Consider the following 20,959-nt stretch of genomic DNA (forward strand, 5'->3'; position numbering starts at 1 on the left):
AAACTTCAACTTTTTCTTTAAGCTCTTCTGGCAGCACTTGCTGCTACTGCAGAAAAGATTGAGGCAGGCGTCGCGACTCTCATGTAACCACCCACTGAGAATTTTGCTTGAGCCTCGACTCGATTCAGGCTCGATCTCGAACCAGATCGACTCGAGGCTCGAGCCAAAATTCTCAGTGGGCAGGCAAGCAAAAAATGAAATTATCAGCGGTGGTGTTATAAATTCTGTAACATTCAAAAAAGTGCATCGTTTTCTAAATGTCAAGCTTTAAACTGTACTAAAAACTGCTGTCCTCATTCAAACTGTACTACCGATTCTGGGATCAATGAAAGTGAAATAATTTTGAAAATGTAATATCATTATGCCAAATGACCATTATGCCAAATGACCATTATGCCAAACGTCCATTATGCCAAATGGCATTATGCCAAACGGCGTTATGCCAAACGGCATTATGCCAAATGGCTTTATGCCAAATGGGATACACCCGTTTTGGGTTAATATCAGTTGACAAAACCAAAACAAAATCCTCGACCAAACCAAATAAATAACGGTAAGAGAAAAATGAAAATAAAACTTTTTTGAGTTTCTGCTTGAAAAGCAAAAAGGCAATGATGCCAAGCAAGACTCTCAAACGAGGGGCAATCCGATGCGGTTCACGGTAGTACACGCGGTTCACAGCTTTCGAGTCAAACTTTTTGAAGAATTTCGAAGTGTTTAGTCTATTACTTAGTCTATGGTATTTATTACCCACATTAATGTGGCCACTGGCCAGGCCTATTGCGTTGCATTAACCACTGAGAGAATTCTTTGAATGGATCACATTTCACAAAATCTAGAGAAGAGGAGAGATGTGGGGACATGATCATGACATGATCGTGAATTTATTCAATTTTTGACATAGGACTATGTCTCTACTTACTATATTGGGGGGCCAGTTCAGAAATTCGATCCAAAGCGTCACTTTTAAGCGTTAAAAAAGGGGACATTTTGAACGCTTATATCTTTTTTCCCTGTGAATCAATCCAGATGGTTGGACCACCAATCGAAAGAGGAAGACTTCAGCTATTGTTTAACTACATAGATAGTCTGACTAAACATAGTTAAAGCACTTAAAACATGCAATCAAAATGAGTAATTTTTCAGTACAAATCGGACAGATGACCAATCAGAGCGAGCGTATGCATTCGAGACCGCGCCCCTTTTGTGCCGTTCTCCGGCTGTGCCGCTATTTAAGCAGAAAATTTCGCAAAAGCAAGTCACTTTGGAACGAGCACTCGAACTGTGCACGTCGGGCCGGCGCGGAGCAGCAGCAGCAGCGGCCAATAGAAGAAGAGGACCAGCAACCAGAAGGAAGAACCAGCAGCAGCAGAAGGAGAAAATTCGAGCGAAGAGGACCGGTGGAAGTCGCTATGATGCGGCGGTTCTCATGAAAAATGGCCAATTTGACAGTGGTGAAAAAAAAACTGGAGTGGCCGGTGCCCTCGAAGCAGGTTCCCCCGGTGCCTGGGGGGACATTTACAGAACCATACGAGTTGTGGCAATATGGGTATCAAAATTCATGGTTTTTGATACTGAACATAATAATGGCCATTTCGACAGTAGTGGCCACAACCTGGAGTGGCCGGTGCCCTCAAAGAAGGTTCCTCCGGGGCCTGGGGGGACATTTACAGAAACATACGAGTTGTGGCAATATGGGTATCAAAATTCATGGTTTTTGATACTGAACATAATAATGGCCATTTCGACAGTAGTGGCCACAACCTGGAGTGGCCAGTACCCTTTAAGCAGGTTCCCCCGGGGCCCGGAGGACTTTTTACAGAACCATACGAGTTGTGGCAATATTGGTATCAAAATTCATGGTTTTTGATACTGAACATAATAATGGCCATTTCGACAGTAGTGGCCACAACCTGGAGTGGCCGGTGCCCTCAAAGAAGGTTCCTCCGGGGCCTGGGGGGACATTTACAGAAACATACGAGTTGTGGCAATATGGGTATCAAAATTCATGGTTTTTGATACTGAACATAATAATGGCCATTTCGACAGTAGTGGCCACAACCTGGAGTGGCCGGTACCCTTTAAGCAGGTTCCCCCGGGGCCCGGAGGACTTTTTACAGAACCATACGAGTTGTGGCAATATTGGTATCAAAATTCATGGTTTTTGATACTGAACATAATAATGGCCATTTCGACAGTAGTGGCCACAACCTGGAGTGGCCGGTGCCCTCAAAGAAGGTTCCTCCGGGGCCTGGGGGGACATTTACAGAAACATACGAGTTGTGGCAATATGGGTATCAAAATTCATGGTTTTTGATACTGAACATAATAATGGCCATTTCGACAGTAGTGGCCACAACCTGGAGTGGCCGGTACCCTTTAAGCAGGTTCCCCCGGGGCCCGGAGGACTTTTTACAGAACCATACGAGTTGTGGCAATATTGGTATCAACATTCATGGTTTTTGATACTGTACATGAAAATTGACATTCCGACAGTAGTGGCCACAACCTTGAGTGGCCGGTGATCTCAAAGCAGGTTCCTCGGGGCCTGGGAGGACATTTACAAAACCATACGAGTTGTTGCAATATGGGTATCAACATTCATGGTTTTTGATACTGTACATGAAAATTGACATTCCGACAGTAGTGGCCACAACCTTGAGTGTTCGATGATCTCAAAGCAGGTTTCCCCGGGGCCCGGAGGGTCTTTAACAGAACCATACGTGTTGTGGCAATATGGATATCAAAATTCATGGTTTTTGATACTGAACATGAAAATTGACATTTCGACCGTAGTGGCCACAACCTGGAGTTGCCGGTGCCCTCATGGAAGGTTCACCTTGGGAGAACATTTAAGACAATTTTGCCGACAAATCTATAAAACAAAATAAAATAATGTTATTTCAGATTTCACTCTCGATTTCACTAGCAATCCAAAAACACATTCAAATTGTTTGGTCCTATGTCTTTCGGTTATGTCTCTGACATACCATCTTGAACTTTTTTCAGTAGCTTACAGTAGCCTCGTGGCGCGGTGGTTAGCGGCTTCGGCTGCCGATCCCTAAGATGCCCCGGGTTCGATTCCCGCCTTATCCTCCTGGCTTTCTATCGGATGGGGAAGTAAAACGTCGGTCCATTTGCGTAAAAGAGGTTTTGGGTGACTCACCACACATAACCTTCGGATGCCTAGAAATGAGCAGAAACTTGCAACAGAGCCCACAAAAGACCCGGGGGTCGTTAAAGTGGATTGCTTTACTTTTTTTGCATTTCTATGAAAAAACAAATGAAAGTGACGAAGAAATAAAACACAATTTGCTGTCTAAAATACATAACGATGTTTATTTGATTTCAAACGCTTGCTAATATCACAACATGCTTTTACGACAAAACACTTCAAATGATACTACGATACTGATACAAAAAAAAACGACTCATCATTTCGACATCGAAATTCCGCTTCACTTATCTTAAAACTAGTTCAAACAACGATTGCAACCGACTTAATCTCTAACAAGTTCAAACACGCTTAAAAGCTACGCGACGATCCGAATCGTCTGATCCAATCCGCTTGCACATTCCTGGCCATCGGAGGCTCCCCGTGCGGCAGCCCTTCTACGCTCACAGTTTCAAACTGTCCCGTCACGGTCAACGACACGCGGCAGCCCGGGTCCGCGCAAAACCAAAGACTCGCGCTTCCCTGCTCCGTTATAAAGTCCAGATTGAACTGGTGCCCTGCGTAGATCAGGTGCGGCAGGGGTCGTAGGAACGTTGGTTGGATCAGAAAGTGGAAGGGAAGCCCTTGGATGGTGTGTTGGCCGAGCGCGGTGAAGTACAGATGCCACAGCTCGTCGGAGTGGTTGTGGGGAGTGTGCGAGGTTTGCTGGGTGATGTTGAAGAGGCGCAGGGTAGCGTTGCAGCAGCGGATCGACGAGTAGATGCAACGCCACAGCGAGTAGCTTGGTTTGGAGCAGACGTAGTAGTACTCGAAGCCGTCCTGGAGGATCTTCATGGCGTCGCCTTGGTGGTGCAGTTGGAAGGTTCGGTTTGGGTTGGGGGAGGATAGAGTGGCGAGAAGAGCTTGTTTGGACAGTGGGACGCCGCTGGACGGCAGGAGATCGTTGATGTTGTCGCCTTTTCTTGTAATGGCGTAGATCTCTTCGGTTGTGAGCGGACCGTGAGAGTGGTTGCCCTGTTGGGAAGCTATCCAGAAGAGTCCCGTGATTTGCAGAGTTGTCTCGCACTTTACACACTTCCACTCGCTGTCCCCGCGGTCACCGATCGTGGCCAGAAGGTATTTGTACCCTTGGTAGATCATTCCTCGACGCTTCATTTCATGCTCGACGGATTCGACGGTAAATAGCCAGAAGGGTAGTTTCGTCTTTTCCTGCTTGTCGAAAATAGGATGCCGGCCATCCTCATGCAGATAGACGCCGATGATATCATCCGGGTGGTTGTGCCGAGCTTTTGGGGACACCGGCACAACTTTCATTCCGCTGTTGCTCATGCGAACAGTCACCGGACACTGGCGGAGGTCGTGCCACATGCAGCGCCACAGCCGGGTTCCGTCAGGCTCGTTCGATTGAAGTCGGAATTCCTGTCCGTCGTAGGTGATTCGTGCTATCACAGGTTTTACCTCCGGAGGCTGGTCTTTCTTGTCTCTGATGCTTATCAAATCGAGCTCAACGTTGCAATTGTGCTGAAGTGCTGCCATTTTACCTTCAGAAAGCGGTCCATGATTGTGCTCGTCAAATTGTTTGATTTTTTGGAAAACTCCTTGAACGCTGAGATGTGCCCTGCAACTGCTCGTCTTATTGCAGTGCCACGTGCTGATATATGATTTATATATCTTAACGAGATAAAACTTCTGACCTTCAATAATCAAATTACGTGAAAATTGACCGGACAGGCCGTTTCCCGCGCCGTGGGTCAACCAAAAAGTCTTCACATCTCCATCAAACACCGTCACCCCCTTTCCCTGGGGACACTCGAGCAACTTTTCCGCGACCGGATGATGCCTGTGCTGCTCCTTCTGCATCGTAACCCGCGCCATTTCGGCGTCGATTTCAACCATGGCCCGACAGCCTTGCAGCCGGTGGTGGACGCATCTCCACCAGGAGGTTTCGTTCGGCCAGAACGAATAAAACTGAAAGCGCTGACCCTGGAATATGATCTGCAACTTGGGATCCAGCTGAGCGTGCCGCAGTCCAAAATTTTCCCCCGCCCTCATCGATTCGAACCGGCTCTGAAGTTCAACCGGGATGATGCCCTTCCGGGAGTAAATGATCGGCTCGGTGTCGGCAACATTTTGCTGCATAAGTACGATTTGTTTCAAATTCTCCAGAAAAAAAAATCTAAACCAAAATAAAACCATACCTCGACGTTGTTGTTATCATCGAAACCGGTTGAATCAGGTTTAGTCGCCGCGGGTTCGCTGCAGTACGAATGTTTTCGTTTTCTGGGGCATGATTCGCCGGCAGGGGGTCCACTGTCACAGGACGAAGCCATTTCGTGCAAAATTTGGCTTGATTTTCACAAAATTTCAAGACGCAGACAACGATTTAAAAAATTTAGAAAACTGCGTCGAACAGGTCGAACAAAACAAAAACATTCAAGTGACAGTTGTTCGAGTCGTACACGCACACGCAAAATCCAACCCTCTGGCACCACTGTAAATGGCTAGAACGTTTGACAGTCACCCAGCCCTCTGTCACGACGGCCATGTTTATGAAACCTAAATGTTCGACGCGAACACGAAGACAACAAAGAAGATGAAGAACGCATTTGCTGTCAAAATTTGAAAATAAACAAACCGCGTGGTGAAAAAAGGCATAATTTCATAATGTTGAAATGATTTCCATGAAAAAATAACGACACGGGACGGATTTCCAAACACAAGTTCCCGAAGGACCCTATCCGCCAGAGACTATGGATAAATGCCCCGCGAAATTGCGATAAAGACAGTTTTGCAAGTTAAAAGTTCACATTTGTTCGAACCACTTCGCGATGAACTTCTTGTCATTCCACAAAAGGTCGGATTCTACACAAGCACGCGATTCCTTCGATTCCCTGTGCGAGTCGACAGCGGGAGTGGGACAGTCCTCGGGGAAGGTTATCGAAGGATGCTCGGAAAGACCAGCTCCGCCACAATCACCGGAATCACGGATGTTTCTGCACTTGGTCGGTTAATCCCTGCCAGAAATTGCAGCGAGTTGTTCGGAAGGATCTACAGCGGGACTTGGCCAGGCCCCGGTCCAGTACTACCCGGCAAATCTTCCCGGTCAATCGGAAGCAACAGTTCTCACCTTTTTTCGCAACAGATTTGCACACACAAAAAGTGATGTTTCTTGAAGATTTGGTGTAAACAAACAGACAACACTAATACTGCTATACTCAAAGAGCCCACGCAGCAGTATTAGTGAAGAGCCCACGATAAACAACGTGGGCTCTTCACTAATACTACTACGTGGGCTCTTCGAGGTTTTGGTGACTGCAACCCTCTGGCACCACTGTAAATGGCTAGAACGTTTGACAGTCACCAAAACCTCGAAGAGCCCACGTAGTAGTATTAGTGAAGAGCCCACGTTGTTTATCGTGGGCTCTTCACTAATACTGCTGCGTGGGCTCTTTGAGTATAGCAGTATTAGTGTTGTCTGTTTGTTTACACCAAATCTTCAAGAAACATCACTTTTTGTGTGTGCAAATCTGTTGCGAAAAAGGTGAGAACTGTTGCTTCCGATTGACCGGGAAGATTTGCCGTAGTACTGGACTGGCCAAGTCCCGCTGTAGATCCTTCCGAACAACTCGCTGCAATGGCGTAACCGACCAGAAACATCCGTGATTCCGGTGATTGTGGCGGAGCTGGTCTTTCGAGCATCCTTCGATAACCTTCCCGAGGACTGTCCCACTCCGCTGTCGACTCGCACAGAATCGAAGGAATCGCGTGCTGTGTGGAATCGCGAAGTGGGAACAACTTGCAAAACTGGCAATTTCGCGGGCAATTCTCTGGGGAAATCCGTCCCGTGTCGTTATTTTTCATGGAAATCATTTCAACATTATGAAATTATGCCTTTTTTCACCACGCGGTTTGTTTATTTTCAAATTTTGACAGCAAATGCGTTCTTCATCTTCTTTGTTGTCTTCGTGTTCGCGTCGAACATTTAGGTTTCATAAACATGGCCGTCGTGACAGAGGGCTGGCAAAATCACTTAAATTTCGTCCAAAAATTACGGGTCAAAATGGTCGATCCCTGTGTTAAGCTCCCATAAGAGTCGGTGAAACAATCAGCCGATTAGTTGGTAGATTTAGTCGGTAGATTCAACAGACTGAAACCGACTAAATCGTTGAGAACGTCGGCTCAAATTTCTATGGGGTGGGGTGATGATTTTGACCAAGGAGATGAAGTAAGAAGAAGATTCACAATTCCGCATACTTTATTGCAAGATGCTTTAGGTAAACACCGAAAATTTGGCTGAAATTTTAAATAAACAAAAAGTGCTACAAATCTTTTTATTTTATCTGTTCTCGATAAGAAGCCGATTAATTGAATCATTTTATAGGCGATAGACTATTTTTCTTAGCTCCAAAATATATGTTTTGTTGAAAAAATATTTTTGTTGCAAAATTCTCTTGCCTAATTTGTGTTCACCAATATCAGTGTCTTGAGTTTGTTTATCTTTTGCTCTTTGGTCTGACAGGGGGATTGGCAGCCAAACCCGCTTTGGTCTGACAGTTTTGGTCTGTCAGCTTTGTGTGGGCCCGTATAGCGCCCCCCTGTCTATGGTTCGCAATATGCGTGCACGGGCATCAACCCCCTGTCTCCGCACGTCAACACACACAGCTGCCAGCGCACGGCAGCACGGCCTCAGTTCCTGTTCAGCAGTCATCCAGTCTGGTGGCATCTCGGCCACGCTCGGAGTTCTGACCCGTGGGAGCTAGGGTCTACGCAATGGCGAATCCTGCCAGGAGAGCGTTTGTTCTTTTCGCTTAGCTCTAGTGTTTTGTTTTTCGTTTTCGGTGCACGCCAAGCGCGTTAAGTGACAGGTGAGTGAAGTAAAAAAAGGAAATCAGTCAGTTGATTTTCGGTTGTGGAGGAGGATCCGGCTGCTCAAAATCGAAATTTTGGTTTGCCTGTCACGCGGAGAGCGTGGACTTTTGGCTGAAATTTTTGATTTCTGCACCATTAGCATGGTTTGTTTTGCTGTGGTGAGAAAAAGAGCGGGAGACTGAAAAAAAGTTGAACTGCGAGAAAGTGAAAGAAAATTTATGTTGACACTTTTGGAAGTGATGCCAGATTATCAATATCTGTACAATATCTGTGACTTTGTCTGCAGGTCCCAATTTAGTAATTTCATTGACTTTTGCTCATATTTTGAAAAAGTTTGGTCGTGCGTAACCCCAACTTAAAGTTTAAGGAAAAATCAAGAACAAGATGTTCCTTCTGCTTAGTAATTTAAGCTCTCGGTAACTAAATACCGCTAAATACAGAAGATTGGAATGTGGGCTGTGTAAAAAGCGGTCGAAGTTTTTTTCCTATCTTTTTCGGGGAAAAGAAGGAAATGGCTTGTAAATGTCACTCATTCCAGAGGTAGAGATGGCTTCACTGGAAGGCCTATGGAAGAGGAGGTTTGTGAATGTTCTATCAAGCAGAGGCGTCGCGTCCACCTGTTCAACCTGTTCATAGGACAGGTGATCATTTTGATTTCTTTCTGAAGAAAGAAAATAATTGAACGAACACGCCAACTCTTCTTGGAACCATGAAATAGCCAAGCGCATTCGTATCATAGAGCGTCAATGAAAATTCTCCCAAGCAGCCACCAACCTGTCCGAATTTCTCCATGCACGAGTTCCCATATAACGCATCCAAAAATACACAGAAAGACCCCCCTATTTGTACACGCTGGACGGTATGAATGTGGTAGTTCAGGGTGTGCATGAAAGCTTTTGCACAGTCGACATCAAAGCGCGCGAGCCGAGACACCAGCAGGGAGAGAGCAAAATCTGGAGTTTTCTCTCTCTCTTTGAACTTTGCTCTCTCCCTGCTCGCGTCTCGGATCGCGCGCTTTTATGTCGACTGTCCATAAGCTTTCATGCACACCCTGAACTACCACATTCATACCGTCCAGCGTGTACAAATAGGGGGGTCTTTCTGTGTATTTTTGGATGCGTTGTATGGGAACTCGTGCATGGAGAAATCCGAACAGGTTGGCGGCTGCTTGGGAGAATTTTCAGTGCACGTTAGATTTTCATTGAGAGCTTTATGGATACGAATGCGCTTGGCTGTTCCATGATTCTAAGGCGATTTGGCGTGTTCGCTCAAATATTTTTGTTAAACTTTTTTAATTGTTATAAATAGTTAAACGGCATGTTGCTTCCAAAAAGCGTTTTTAACCGAAATAAAGTAATAAATAGCTCAGTTAAAAGTGAGCAAGCAAGTTCATCGACAGATTTGCAAAATAATTTGGAAGAAAATAGAACAAAATCTTTACCCTACCAAGCATACAATAATTTCCTTAACATGTTGTTTGTCCAAAAACAAAAATCAAAATAAAGCTGTCGTAATAATGTCTACTTGGTTTGAATTCTTGAGTTTTAATCGTTTAATTTTTTTTTGGGAAAATTTTAGTGATGTTTTTTTGTAGATTTTAATAATTTTCATCGATATATTTTTTTCCCTCTAGTTTTTTAGGAAAACTTTGAAGAGAAACGTAAAATACAATGTTTATGGCCCAATTGTTTTGGTCAGGAAACTAGAGCACGTGATTTCAGGATTAGAATGGTCAACATCCGGAATGTTTGCTTAGTGAGAATTGAGAATAATGAAATTTTTTGCTCTAATCTAATCCAATGGAACATAAGAGAAGTCATACTAAAGAGAAAACTCCAGGGAAAAACTTGGATTGGATTACGCCTTAAGTTTTGATTTAGTTTTTTTTTTATTTACAAAACAAGCTAATTATAGAAAACTATAATGTAAAAAGCATTTCAATTTTACACTTCTTGAAGAATAATAATTGCTGTAATTTGAAAGAGTTACTATTTCAATAAAAATCATGTGATCAACAGTTCTCACAACAATATTGCTAACATCATCTATTTTTTTATTATGTATAAAAGATATTTTTTAAATATGATTGAGCTAAAAACTTGAAAATTACCAAAAATTATTGTTTGAACAGGTAAACATTTTGGCCACGCGTCGCCTCTGCTATCAAGTCTGACGTAGACTGGCTTGTGGATATCTTCAGTAAGACCTGTGGGGGAAGGATTTGTAAGTGCATGTCTAAGCAACGATTTGAAGAAGACAACAACGGCTTGTGAGCTCTCACTGAAAGGCCCTTACGGCTTGTGAACTCACTGAATAGGCCGCAACGACTTCAACAACGGCTTGTGAGCTCTCACTGAAAGGCCCTTCCGGCTTGTGAACTCACTGAATAGGCCGCAACGATTCAGCAACGGCTTGTGAGCTCTCACTGAAAGGCCCTTCCGGCTTGTGAACTCACTGAATAGGCCGCAACGATTCTACAACGGCTTGTGAGCTCTCACTGAAAGGCCCTTCCGGCTTGTGAACTCACTGAATAGGCCGCAACGACTTCAACAACGGCTTGTGAGCTCTCACTGAAAGGCCCTTCCGGCTTGTGAACTCACTGAATAGGCCGCAACGATTCAGCAACGGCTTGTGAGCTCTCACTGAAAGGTCCTTCCGGCTTGTGAACTCACTGAATAGGCCGCAACGACTTCAACAACGGCTTGTGAGCTCTCACTGACAGGCCCTTCCGGCTTGTGAACTCACTGAATAGGCCGCAACGATTCAGCAACTGCTTGTGAGCTCTCACTGAAAGGCCCTTCCGGCTTGTGAACTCACTGAATAGGCCACAACGATTCAGCAACGGCTTGTGAGCTCTCACTGAAAGGCCCTTCCGGCTTGTGAACTCACTGAATAGGCCGCAACGATTCTACAACGGCTTGTGAGCTCTCACTGAAAGGCCCTTCCGGCTTGTGAACTCACTGAATAGGCCACAACGATTCAGCAACGGCTTGTGAGCTCTCACTGAAAGGCCCTTCCGGCTTGTGAACTCACTGAATAGGCCGCAACGATTCTACAACGGCTTGTGAGCTCTCACTGAAAGGCCCTTCCGGCTTGTGAACTCACTGAATAGGCCGCAACGATTCAGCAACGGCTTGTGAGCTCTCACTGAAAGGCCCTTCCGGCTTGTGAACTCACTGAATAGGCCGCAACGATTCAGCAACGGCTTGTGAGCTCTCACTGAAAGGCCCTTCCGGCTTGTGAACTCACTGAATAGGCCGCAACGATTCTACAACGGCTTGTGAGCTCTCACTGAAAGGCCCTTCCGGCTTGTGAACTCACTGAATAGGCCGCAACGACTTCAACAACGGCTTGTGAGCTCTCACTGAAAGGCCCTTCCGGCTTGTGAACTCACTGAATAGGCTGCAACGACTTCAACAACGGCTTGTGAGCTCTCACTGAAAGGCCCTTCCGGCTTGTGAACTCACTGCATAGGCCGCAACGATTCAGCAACGGCTTGTGAGCTCTCACTGAAAGGCCCTTCCGGCTTGTGAACTCACTGAATAGGCCACAACGATTCAGCAACGGCTTGTGAGCTCTCACTGAAAGGCCCTTCCGGCTTGTGAACTCACTGAATAGGCCGCAACGACTTCAACAACGGCTTGTGAGCTCTCACTGAAAGGCCCTTCCGGCTTGTGAACTCACTGAATAGGCCGCAACGACTTCAACAACGGCTTGTGAGCTCTCACTGAAAGGCCCTTCCGGCTTGTGAACTCACTAAATAGGCCACAACGACTGGTGAACACTCACTGAAAGGCCTGTCTGGCTTGTGAGCTCAACGGAAGACATCAACGGCTTGTGATCTCTCACTGAAAGGCCTTTCTGGCTTGTGATCTCACTGAAAGGCCGCAACGACTGGTGAACACTCGCTGGCTCATGCCTGGTAAAGGTAAGGAAAGAGTTAAAATAGAAAAAGTGGGGAGGTACAAATGTGTATGGCACCATAGCGAACAATTGGATGAAGGAGAGAAGAAAGAAATGGTTTTGTAAAAATGTGTTGGGAAATACATCAAAAGAAAGGATAATCGATAATAATAAAAAAAAAACAATTTGCGAGCAGCTTCTTCCTCTTTCATCGGACGGTCGTGTTCATCGTGGTGGCTGCAAGGGTGTCGGATACAATTTAGCGCCTCCACAATGATTTGAATATTATATCCTTGTCTCGAATCTAAAGCTGTCAGTTTTCAGCAGGAAGGTACTCTCAAATGAGAAGCACCAGCGTTGCTGTATTTTTTTCTAGAGAAGGGGGGAGATGTGTGGGCCCGTATAGCGCCCCCCTGTCTATGGTTCGCAATATGCGTGCACGGGCATCAACCCCCTGTCTCCGCACGTCAACACACACAGCTGCCAGCGCACGGCAGCACGGCCTCAGTTCCTGTTCAGCAGTCATCCAGTCTGGTGGCATCTCGGCCACGCTCGGAGTTCTGACCCGTGGGAGCTAGGGTCTACACAAGCTTTATGCTGGATTTTGGTCTGACAACGCGGGGGATTGGCAGCCACACCCCCTTGGAATCGACCGACTAATAGGCCGATTGCAACCGACGAAATCGCTTGATTAATCGATGCATTTAAACGGCGTTGTGGGTGAATCCGGCCGGCCGGATCAACCGGAATAAGCCTACTGCCAAGTTCACATGCGCAGGCTCTTCCAATACATTGTTACTACCATGTGTAGCCCCCCGGAAGTTTTTGCATTAAATAAAAAAAACTAACCTCAAATCTCTTTGCTCCCTCGAATAATGATTGATGTTCCGGAAAGCTGTAGCAGGTACAAGTGGTGTCATCATAAGCTAGTTGGCCGCATGGGCCATCTACCGGATCATCCAAAAGTTAGTTTGTCCGGATGCCCTTTGTGACCTGGCTTTGTTTTGAAGCACCTACAAAATTATAAAAAAATCTAAAATAAATAACAATCTATCAAGATTTTTATTAACTCCACTTACTTCTTAAACTAGTACAATAAATGTTCGACTTTATCTAAAACATACCCAAAATAACTGCTCTCTTAATGAAATAATATAAAAACAAGTTGCCACATATGTGTAAAAATAGCAGGGCTGTGGAGTCAGAGTCGGAGTCGGAGCCGGAGTCGGTGGAATCGGGTCTTTTTGGGAAGCCTGGAGTTGGAGTCGGAGTCGTTAAAACTCGAACAGCTGGAGTCGGAGTCGGAGCCGGAGTCGGCTAAATTTTATTAGCTGGTGTCGGAGTCGGAGTCGGAGCCGAAAATTTCTGATTACCCGGAGTTAGAGTCGGAGTTATCTTAAATTCAACAAAAAATATGTTTATTTTTTAGTATTTGCTATAAAACAGATTAATCTACAAAACTTCTTATATTTTTAATTTTTTTTCAAGTTGCATGCGCTACGTTGCCATTTTTATTTTTTGTAGAGATCACTTAATGATAACCTGTTAATCAGCTCTTACCCAAGTATGTAGTATCATCATAACACAAAATAAAAAATATTGGTTTTGTAGTCAGAAATATTCAATTGATTTTTGACTGCATCCTTCTGCCAATATTTATGTACCCTTTCAACTCAAATTTGACCAAATTAAATATAGTTCTTTCTGAAAAAGTACACACACAGTCATCTAATACCCCAATAGTGAATGTCTTGGTGGTTTTAAGTAAATCAATGTTCAGGAAAAAAGTTACGAGATACATCAAAAAATATAAATAATAATCACTATTTATGGAAATCGAAAACAAAAAAAATCACTGACAGGATAACCCTTCCAACAAATATTCAAATAACAATTTAATATTTTAGCTTTTAATCAATTTAATGAAAATTTGAGTTTGAGTAAATAAATCCCAATTTACTTACCAAACAGTTCTTCTGAAAATGCCTTCAAAACTGGTGTTTTTTTTATTTCTGTTTTAATAACGTCTAAAACTTGTAAAACTAGAAACTTTTTTCCGGTTTTTTCCACTTAAAGAGTTTTTAAATAATCTTATTAATCAATGTTTTCGAAATAATAGTAAACTAACTTTTGAAATATTTAAAAAAAAATGTGTAGAGTCGGAGCCAACCATTTTATGAAAGCTGGAGTCGGAGTCGGAGGATATAACTTTAAATAAAATTTGTAAACGTATTTTTTAAAGTTTTTTGTTTTTCATTAAATGATGGAAGACAACTGAACCAGTTTAGAATGCACTTAAAAAAAATTATTCAAAATTCTACATATTTTTTGCCTCCCCCACGACCCCGCCTAGAGCCAGACATTTGACATTTTCAGACATTTGGAGAACCTTTCAACTGAGATCAATTTCATAATCCTTTGCAGGGAGGGTACATATTTCTAAGTTTTGATTTTGCTATCTGAATGCTCTTTTGAGGTAAATAAATTAAAAAAAAACCCTAAATCTATTTAAATGAACCGTTTTCAAATTATACCTAGTTTAATTTCAAAATTTGAATTTCGGGCTTAACTTTTGAAAATAGATAATTTTCCTTTTTTCATTTGTCAAATAAAATGTTTTTTTATATATTTCATGTCTCCTACATTGAATGCATGGACAAAGTTTTTCGGAAAGAAATTTCGGATACGATTGCTCTTAATTTTCGAATCAAAATAAAACACCAGACGCCTGTTCACTAACATAAAAATTGCATTTATTTCGTGAATAACGGTTTTAATTGGGCCATTCTATTGCACAGCACATCGATTCCAACTTTCAAATCTTTCACTTCACTTGTCGCACGCTTCTTCCCCGTTGCGTTTTCAATATCGTTTATACACATAATATAATATAAATCCTCTTACAAACAACATCCTTCAACATGTCCTAAAAAGTACAACAAAACTGTTAAACAAGTCAACATTGCTATTTTTGCTCTCACTTTCTCTCTCTACTCAAATTTTGTTCACAATCATCAGGCACACCTGTTTCTTTGCTGTTTTTTTTTGCCGCTTGCTTTTTAACGACGTTCCTCTTGGTTGTATTGCTTTGAAATCCTTAGTTTTTAGTTAGTTGGTTATTTTTTTTTTCTTCTCTTTTTCTAAGTTGAGCAAATAATGTTCGCAAACGAAAACGGAACAGCACCGATTCGATTCGAGATTTTCTTCTTCTTCCTAAAAATTTGCACACGTGATTGCGATTGTTCTTGAGCGTTTGTAACGTTACGTAAACTTAAGGGGTAAAATATACGTTCTTTTTTAGTTTCTTCTCAAGGATAATTTACTACGTTAGGGGGGCGCATGATTGTTGCTTGGTACTAAACTTAATGAATTTTATAAATTAAGGCATTTCTCGAAATCGCATTGAACTTTTGTTGTTGTTCTTAATTTTTGATTGCTTGCTTTTGGAAGACGTGTCGTGATATTTGTTGTTGTTAAACATTTGCACATAAAATTAAACAATTTTAACTTAAAACAAACAGGTAAATATGATAATGGGTCATTTTTTAAACTTAACAGAGTTTAAAGGTTTTTTTCCTTAACAAACTAAGCACAACATTATTAACTAAGTTCGTGTTACACGGCGCTTGGCTAAGCAGGGTCGACTGCTGCTGGTTTGCATTGGCTATATTTAAAGTATAGTTGTATTTACAGCAGTCACATGTTAGTCAAGAAATTGAGCAAATATCTTATCGAGTGTGTGTGTAGTTCTTGATCTTCATCGATGCTTTAAGCTTCTTTCATACAAACTAGAGTGGAACTCATTTTAAACGCTATAGAGGGCCCTCCGCGGAGCCGCTTAAATAAATTTACAAAAAGAGACAAAAAAGGTTCGTATAATTGCTAGGTTAAATATTTTTCGTTATGCTAAGTTTCATTTATACTCTCTATTGTACTTAAGTTTTAAAAGTGGGATTAATCTTGGCTACTTGTATAAACTTTGATATGTATGTCTTGGATTAGTTTGGAATGCTTTAGATTGCTTTTTGTTTACACTCGCAGGCGATATTTTCGGTAGAAAGACTAGTTTTTTCATGAACTTTTAAACATCAGTAATAAAAAAGTTAAAAATAATAAAAATAAAATTAACGGAAAAAGTAAGAATTTTTGCAGAAAAAAAAATGTGCTCCCATTTTTGACTCAAGCAGCAGATATAAGGCTTTCTAAGCCCAGTGAAAAAAATATAATTTAACCCAAAAATGACGAACTTCTCGTCACAGTTTCTTGATGCAATCAATGACCGCACGCTTACCAAATAAAACCAAAAAAATGGTAATTATCATGATATTTGAAGTTCAACTCGGATAACACTTTTTTTGGTAAAGTGGGTCGAACTGGCAAAATCATGATTTTCATGATTTGCCGAGTTCGAGCATGCGGAAATATTTCACAGGTTTAGAGGTTGCCTATCTTTGGGCGCTTTGTGGTTTCTCTTTCGAGATTGAAATAATAACAATTAATGTTTAAAAGAAATGAACAACGCAGTGCTTATTTATTGATAAAATATACTCAAAATTCGGAAATTTATTACAAAAGGTATGGATTGTGGAGTTAATGTAAGTCGCCTAATTTCAATACTGCTCCGGATAGGATTGCTTGTCTCCGCTGAGAATTTTGGGAACGGTGAAAAAGGCCGGAAGCACGATGACGACAACAGGCGAGTTCCGGTCTAATGGTCATCGCTTTACCAAATCCGCCACGGTCAGCACCGCATCCACGGCAATCTCCGCCATCGTCGTCGCCATCGTGGCACTTGTTCACGATCTTACGAGCCGTCATCGCCAAATGGATCAGCGGTTCTTTGTTGTCTAGCGAAATCGGAAATGGACTTGCGATCGAGTCCATGTGTTTGATCGAGCACTGCGCCGCCAGCTCAACCCATCGGCAATACGAATCGGATGAATTCCCCGGTCTCCGATCTCGCTGTCTTGTGACTGCGACAGCTGCACCATCAGCTTGCCGATCTCGTGATCTACATCTATCAGCTTCAAAATGGTTGCGCCATCGTTGATGACATCGCCGTCCCCGGACATCATCTTATCCGACTGCGCACGAGATCTACCGCAGATTGTGATGGAATTTGACGTACCGGGTCAGGATTGATCGCGCACGAGGTCTATCACAGGATGTTGGCGGAATCTATCGCAGATCGTGGATCGCCTAGAAGAACCACAAAACAAGTTCTAGATTAATTCATACAGAACAGAATAGGTCATACCGGGTTGAAGGCGACCAAGTCCGAGTTCGCCGATGGCAAATGATTTCAAGGAGCGTACCGGGTTAAGGCCGTCAGGTCGTGGATCGCCTAAAAGAAGAATAAAGCAAGTTAAAGATCAGTTAATACAGCCTAGAACAGGTCGTAGCGGATTTAGAGCGACCAACTTCGTGTTCGACGAGGGTACAGGCTCAAGACCGACCAAAACTGTTCTCAACTTTGGCCAGATTCCACCTCCAAACATGTTGGCATGAGAAACTGATCCTCCGGAGGACGGATTTCTTTGGCGTGTCTCGGCCTTCCCGGGGATGCCGGAACCGTGTTCTCAATTAAATGCGCCTCCGGCCGGTGTCGCTGACAACGACCGAACCCGCCGTTTGGGCTACATACGTCTGGAGCACGTTACTAGTTGCCAAGCTGAGTTATCTGAAAAAAAGGTTGAGTTAGATGAAGTTTGATGCTTAGCCGAACCTTTGGGACATACCTTTGACACCTTCGAGTCGAACTACCGGAAGAACCAGGGAAGAACGACTGGTGACGAATCAGCGACGAACGCATCAGTTAGTGGTCCGTGTCCATCACGTTTAAAGTTGAAGTGGTCACGTCCTGATTCTTCTCATCCGTTCCCTCGTCATCGTGTGGTCAACATCGCAAAAGTTGCTGGAGATCAACTTGTTGTCCGCAGGATCTTATCTCGCAGCATCGGAAACTCCTCGAACCGGTCCGTCACGCTAGTGTCCCGGATAAAGTTCCACAAACTCCTCGTGTTTCGCGGCCTGCTGGTCGTACTTGACTTGCGCGGTTTTTGTCGAAGAAAGCGCGAATCTCTGAAAGGCCCTTCTCAGATCTTCCGGACGCGCCACCAGGAATTATCGCCGCGGCGAGGCGGGCATTTTTGCAACGGATTGAAGGGCGTCGGTTGACGGCGCCGCGGCGGCGGGGTCAGCTGCAGGGACGCTGGCCGCAGTGGGTCGACCGTTTGGCGATGTAGTCGGTTAGCAAGTAGTTTTGCACCGGCGGACTCAGCGATACCAGCATCTCGGCGTAGGCTGGCATTCACCAAGAGGGGGTAATTACAGACCGGAAACCTGACGGTGGCGCGGTGTCCATTTTGGTGTAGGTAGACCGGTTCCATCTGCAAAAATTACGAAAAAAAAATCATCCGTCAGAATAAAAGTTCCTCTTGCAAACATAACCAAGATTACTCTTGCAAAACATTGTTGTGCTCCGGCGGACGGATTCCTCTTGCAAACCTTGTCCAGTAATCCGTCCACCGGTGGTCCGAACCATTTCACCAACATTGGCATGCAATCCGTCCACTGGTGGACGGATTCCTCTTGCAAAACATTGTCCATTAATCCGTCTACCGGAGGACAGAACCTTTTCGCCAAAAATTGGCAGGCAATCCGTTCTCCGGTGGACGGATTCCTCTTGCGAAACTTTGTCCAGTGTTTCGTCCACCTTCTCAACCATTGGCAGGCAATCCGTCCACCAGTGGACGGATTCCTCTTGCAAAACCTTGTCCAGTAATCTGTCCACCGGTGGACCGAACCTTTTCGCCAAAATTGACAGCCAATCCGTCCACCGGTGGACAGATTCCTTTTGCAAAATCTTGTGAAGTATTCCGTCCACCCGTGGACCAAACTTTCCAGTCAACATTGGCAGGCAATCCGTCCACCGGCGGACAGATTCCTCTTGCAAAACTTTGTCCAGTATTCCGTCCACCTTCTCGCCAATCATTGGCAGGCAATCCGTCCACCGGCGGACAGATTCCTCTTGCAAAACACTTTCCAATATTACGTCCACCGGTGGACCGAATCTTCTCGTCAACTTTGGCAGGCAATCCTTCCCCGGCGGATGGATTCCTCTTGCATTTTTTTTCCAGTAATCCGTCCATCGGAGGACAGAACCTTTTCGCCAAAAAATGGCAGGCAATCCGTCCTCCGGTGGACGGATTTCTCTTGCAAAACTTTGTCCAGTGTTCCGTCCACCTTCTCGCCAAACATTGACAGGCAATCCGTCCACCGGTGGACAGATTCCTTTTGCAAAATCTTGTGAAGTATTCCGTCCGTTTTACTTACCCGAAAATCATCCCGAAGCTCCGGAGCGCAAAAACAAACTAACAATAAATATTCAAGACGAAACGTTTCAACGAATTTAAAAAATTTCGCTAAGTCCAAAATCGCACTTTTAGGAGTTCGCTTAACTGAACTCTTTTTTTGGCGATTTTTACCATTTTTCGAGTTCGCGAAATCACACTTTTTTCAGTTCGTTTAAGCGAACTGTCAAAAGTGCGATTTCTGAACTCCCAAAAGTGCGATTTTTAGTAACCGTGCGAGCTCGAGCTGTCAAAGCCCTGCGAATGTTGGCTGACATAACAAACAAACAAACTCGCACTTTTTCGTGTTTGACAGTTTGCAAAGCTTGCAAAATAGTTTTCGATCCATACAAAATATGCTGTCGAAAAATATTGCATTAAAGTCAAAATAATAATTTTAAAAGATTGTTTGACTGTTAAATGTTAAAAGAACGATTGAATGTATTTTAGACCAACAGATCGTCGTTGTCAGCCTAGCTACGTTGCTACACACTTCAAGTTTGTGTGCGTGAGCTCCAAATGAGCAATTCTCTACTAAATCGGCCGATTTTGTGCATTTTATTTTGTAATGTATTTTTGTTATTGGCTCAAACTTTTTTGGTACGTAAATTTCCGAAAATCTGTGTCTTTCGGAAGAATTTTCTGATTGGGTTTGGTGTTTTCGGCAAAGTTGTAAATATTGATGAGAACTATTCAGAAAAAAATGTTTGTTTTTTTCCGCAAAAAAAAGCAATTTCCCAAAATCCACAGTTTGCTAAATTTTGAAATTTTTTGAAGGTAAAATTTATACAGGCAATGTGATAATTCCCAAAAAAACACATATTTTCAAAAAAAAATTATCGATACTTTTCTATGGCTTAAAAGTTGCTATTTTTGTAAAAAATCAAATGAAAATTGATTTTTTTTTGTGAAAAAATAATTATTTAAAACACCATTTTTTTCACCTGCCTTTTTTCTGAATTGTCTTCATCAATAACTACAACATTGCCGAAGACACCAAACCGAACAGAAAGCTCCTTCGAACAATAAGGCTTTCTAGGCCCAGTGAAAAAAATAAATAATTTAACCCAAAAATTACGAACTCCCCGTCACAGTGTCCTGATGCAAACAATAATCGAGCTCGAGCAGTCACAACCCCACGAAATATGATGGTCGTCATATTTGGCTGCCAGTCAAAAAAAAAAAACAGCTAGAAGTTGCATGACAAGAAACTTTTGCTAGTAAGAGATAGCAAATCTGATGCAAACAAACCCGCAGCTGCCATGTAGACAATTTGAACGTGTTGGTAAACTTATGACTAGAAAACATCTTTAAACGGTGCATTTTATCAACAAATCCGTAAAGAACATTTCAATTGCAAATTCAATTGTAAATTTCAAACTGAAGTCAATTTTTTATGGATAAAATGGTTATTTTCCCAAAAAAGTCATATTTTCAAAAAAAAAAAACATAATTTATCTCGATACTTTTCTATGGCCCAAAGTTGCAGATTTTTGTCTAAAAGATTTCAAAAATTTAAAAATAAGAATTATGGGAAATTGATTTCTTGTGAAAACAAGTTAGTTTAAAAATCAGCATTTTTTTCCGCGTAACATTTTTTCTGAATAGGTCCTCAGCTTTACCTACAACTTTGCAGAAGACACCAATCAGAAAATTTCTT

General features: G+C 43.1%; 1 protein-coding gene and 1 long non-coding RNA gene across 2 annotated transcripts; both read right to left on the reverse strand.

Annotated features, from left to right (window-relative positions):
* Positions 1-3,311: 3,311 nt before the first annotated feature.
* Positions 3,312-5,587, reverse strand: LOC6042173. The gene is made up of 2 exons (XM_038258132.1): positions 5,374-5,587; positions 3,312-5,308 (listed from the first exon to the last, which is right to left on the reverse strand). Exons 1-2 carry the CDS (start codon positions 5,503-5,505, stop codon positions 3,527-3,529), a joined length of 1,914 nt encoding a protein of 637 aa, XP_038114060.1. The 5' UTR covers positions 5,506-5,587; the 3' UTR covers positions 3,312-3,526.
* Positions 5,588-14,674: 9,087 nt separating this feature from the next.
* Positions 14,675-20,169, reverse strand: LOC6032529. Its single transcript, XR_005277507.1, has 2 exons — positions 17,686-20,169; positions 14,675-17,627 (listed from the first exon to the last, which is right to left on the reverse strand). It is a non-coding gene; the product is annotated as an uncharacterized LOC6032529 (long non-coding RNA).
* Positions 20,170-20,959: the final 790 nt, after the last annotated feature.

Source organism: Culex quinquefasciatus, chromosome 2, assembly GCF_015732765.1.
Source record: "Culex quinquefasciatus strain JHB chromosome 2, VPISU_Cqui_1.0_pri_paternal, whole genome shotgun sequence".
NCBI lineage: Eukaryota > Metazoa > Arthropoda > Insecta > Diptera > Culicidae > Culex > Culex quinquefasciatus.

Excerpts from the sequence above, each read along its gene's own strand:
- LOC6042173 (XM_038258132.1), bottom strand. The coding sequence starts at position 5,505 with ATGGCTTCGTCCTGTGACAGTGGACCCCCTGCCGGCGAATCATGCCCC. Across the intron at positions 5,309-5,373 it reads ATGATAACAACAACGTCGAG|CAAAATGTTGCCGACACCGA; the intron begins GTATGGTTTTAT and ends GTACTTATGCAG.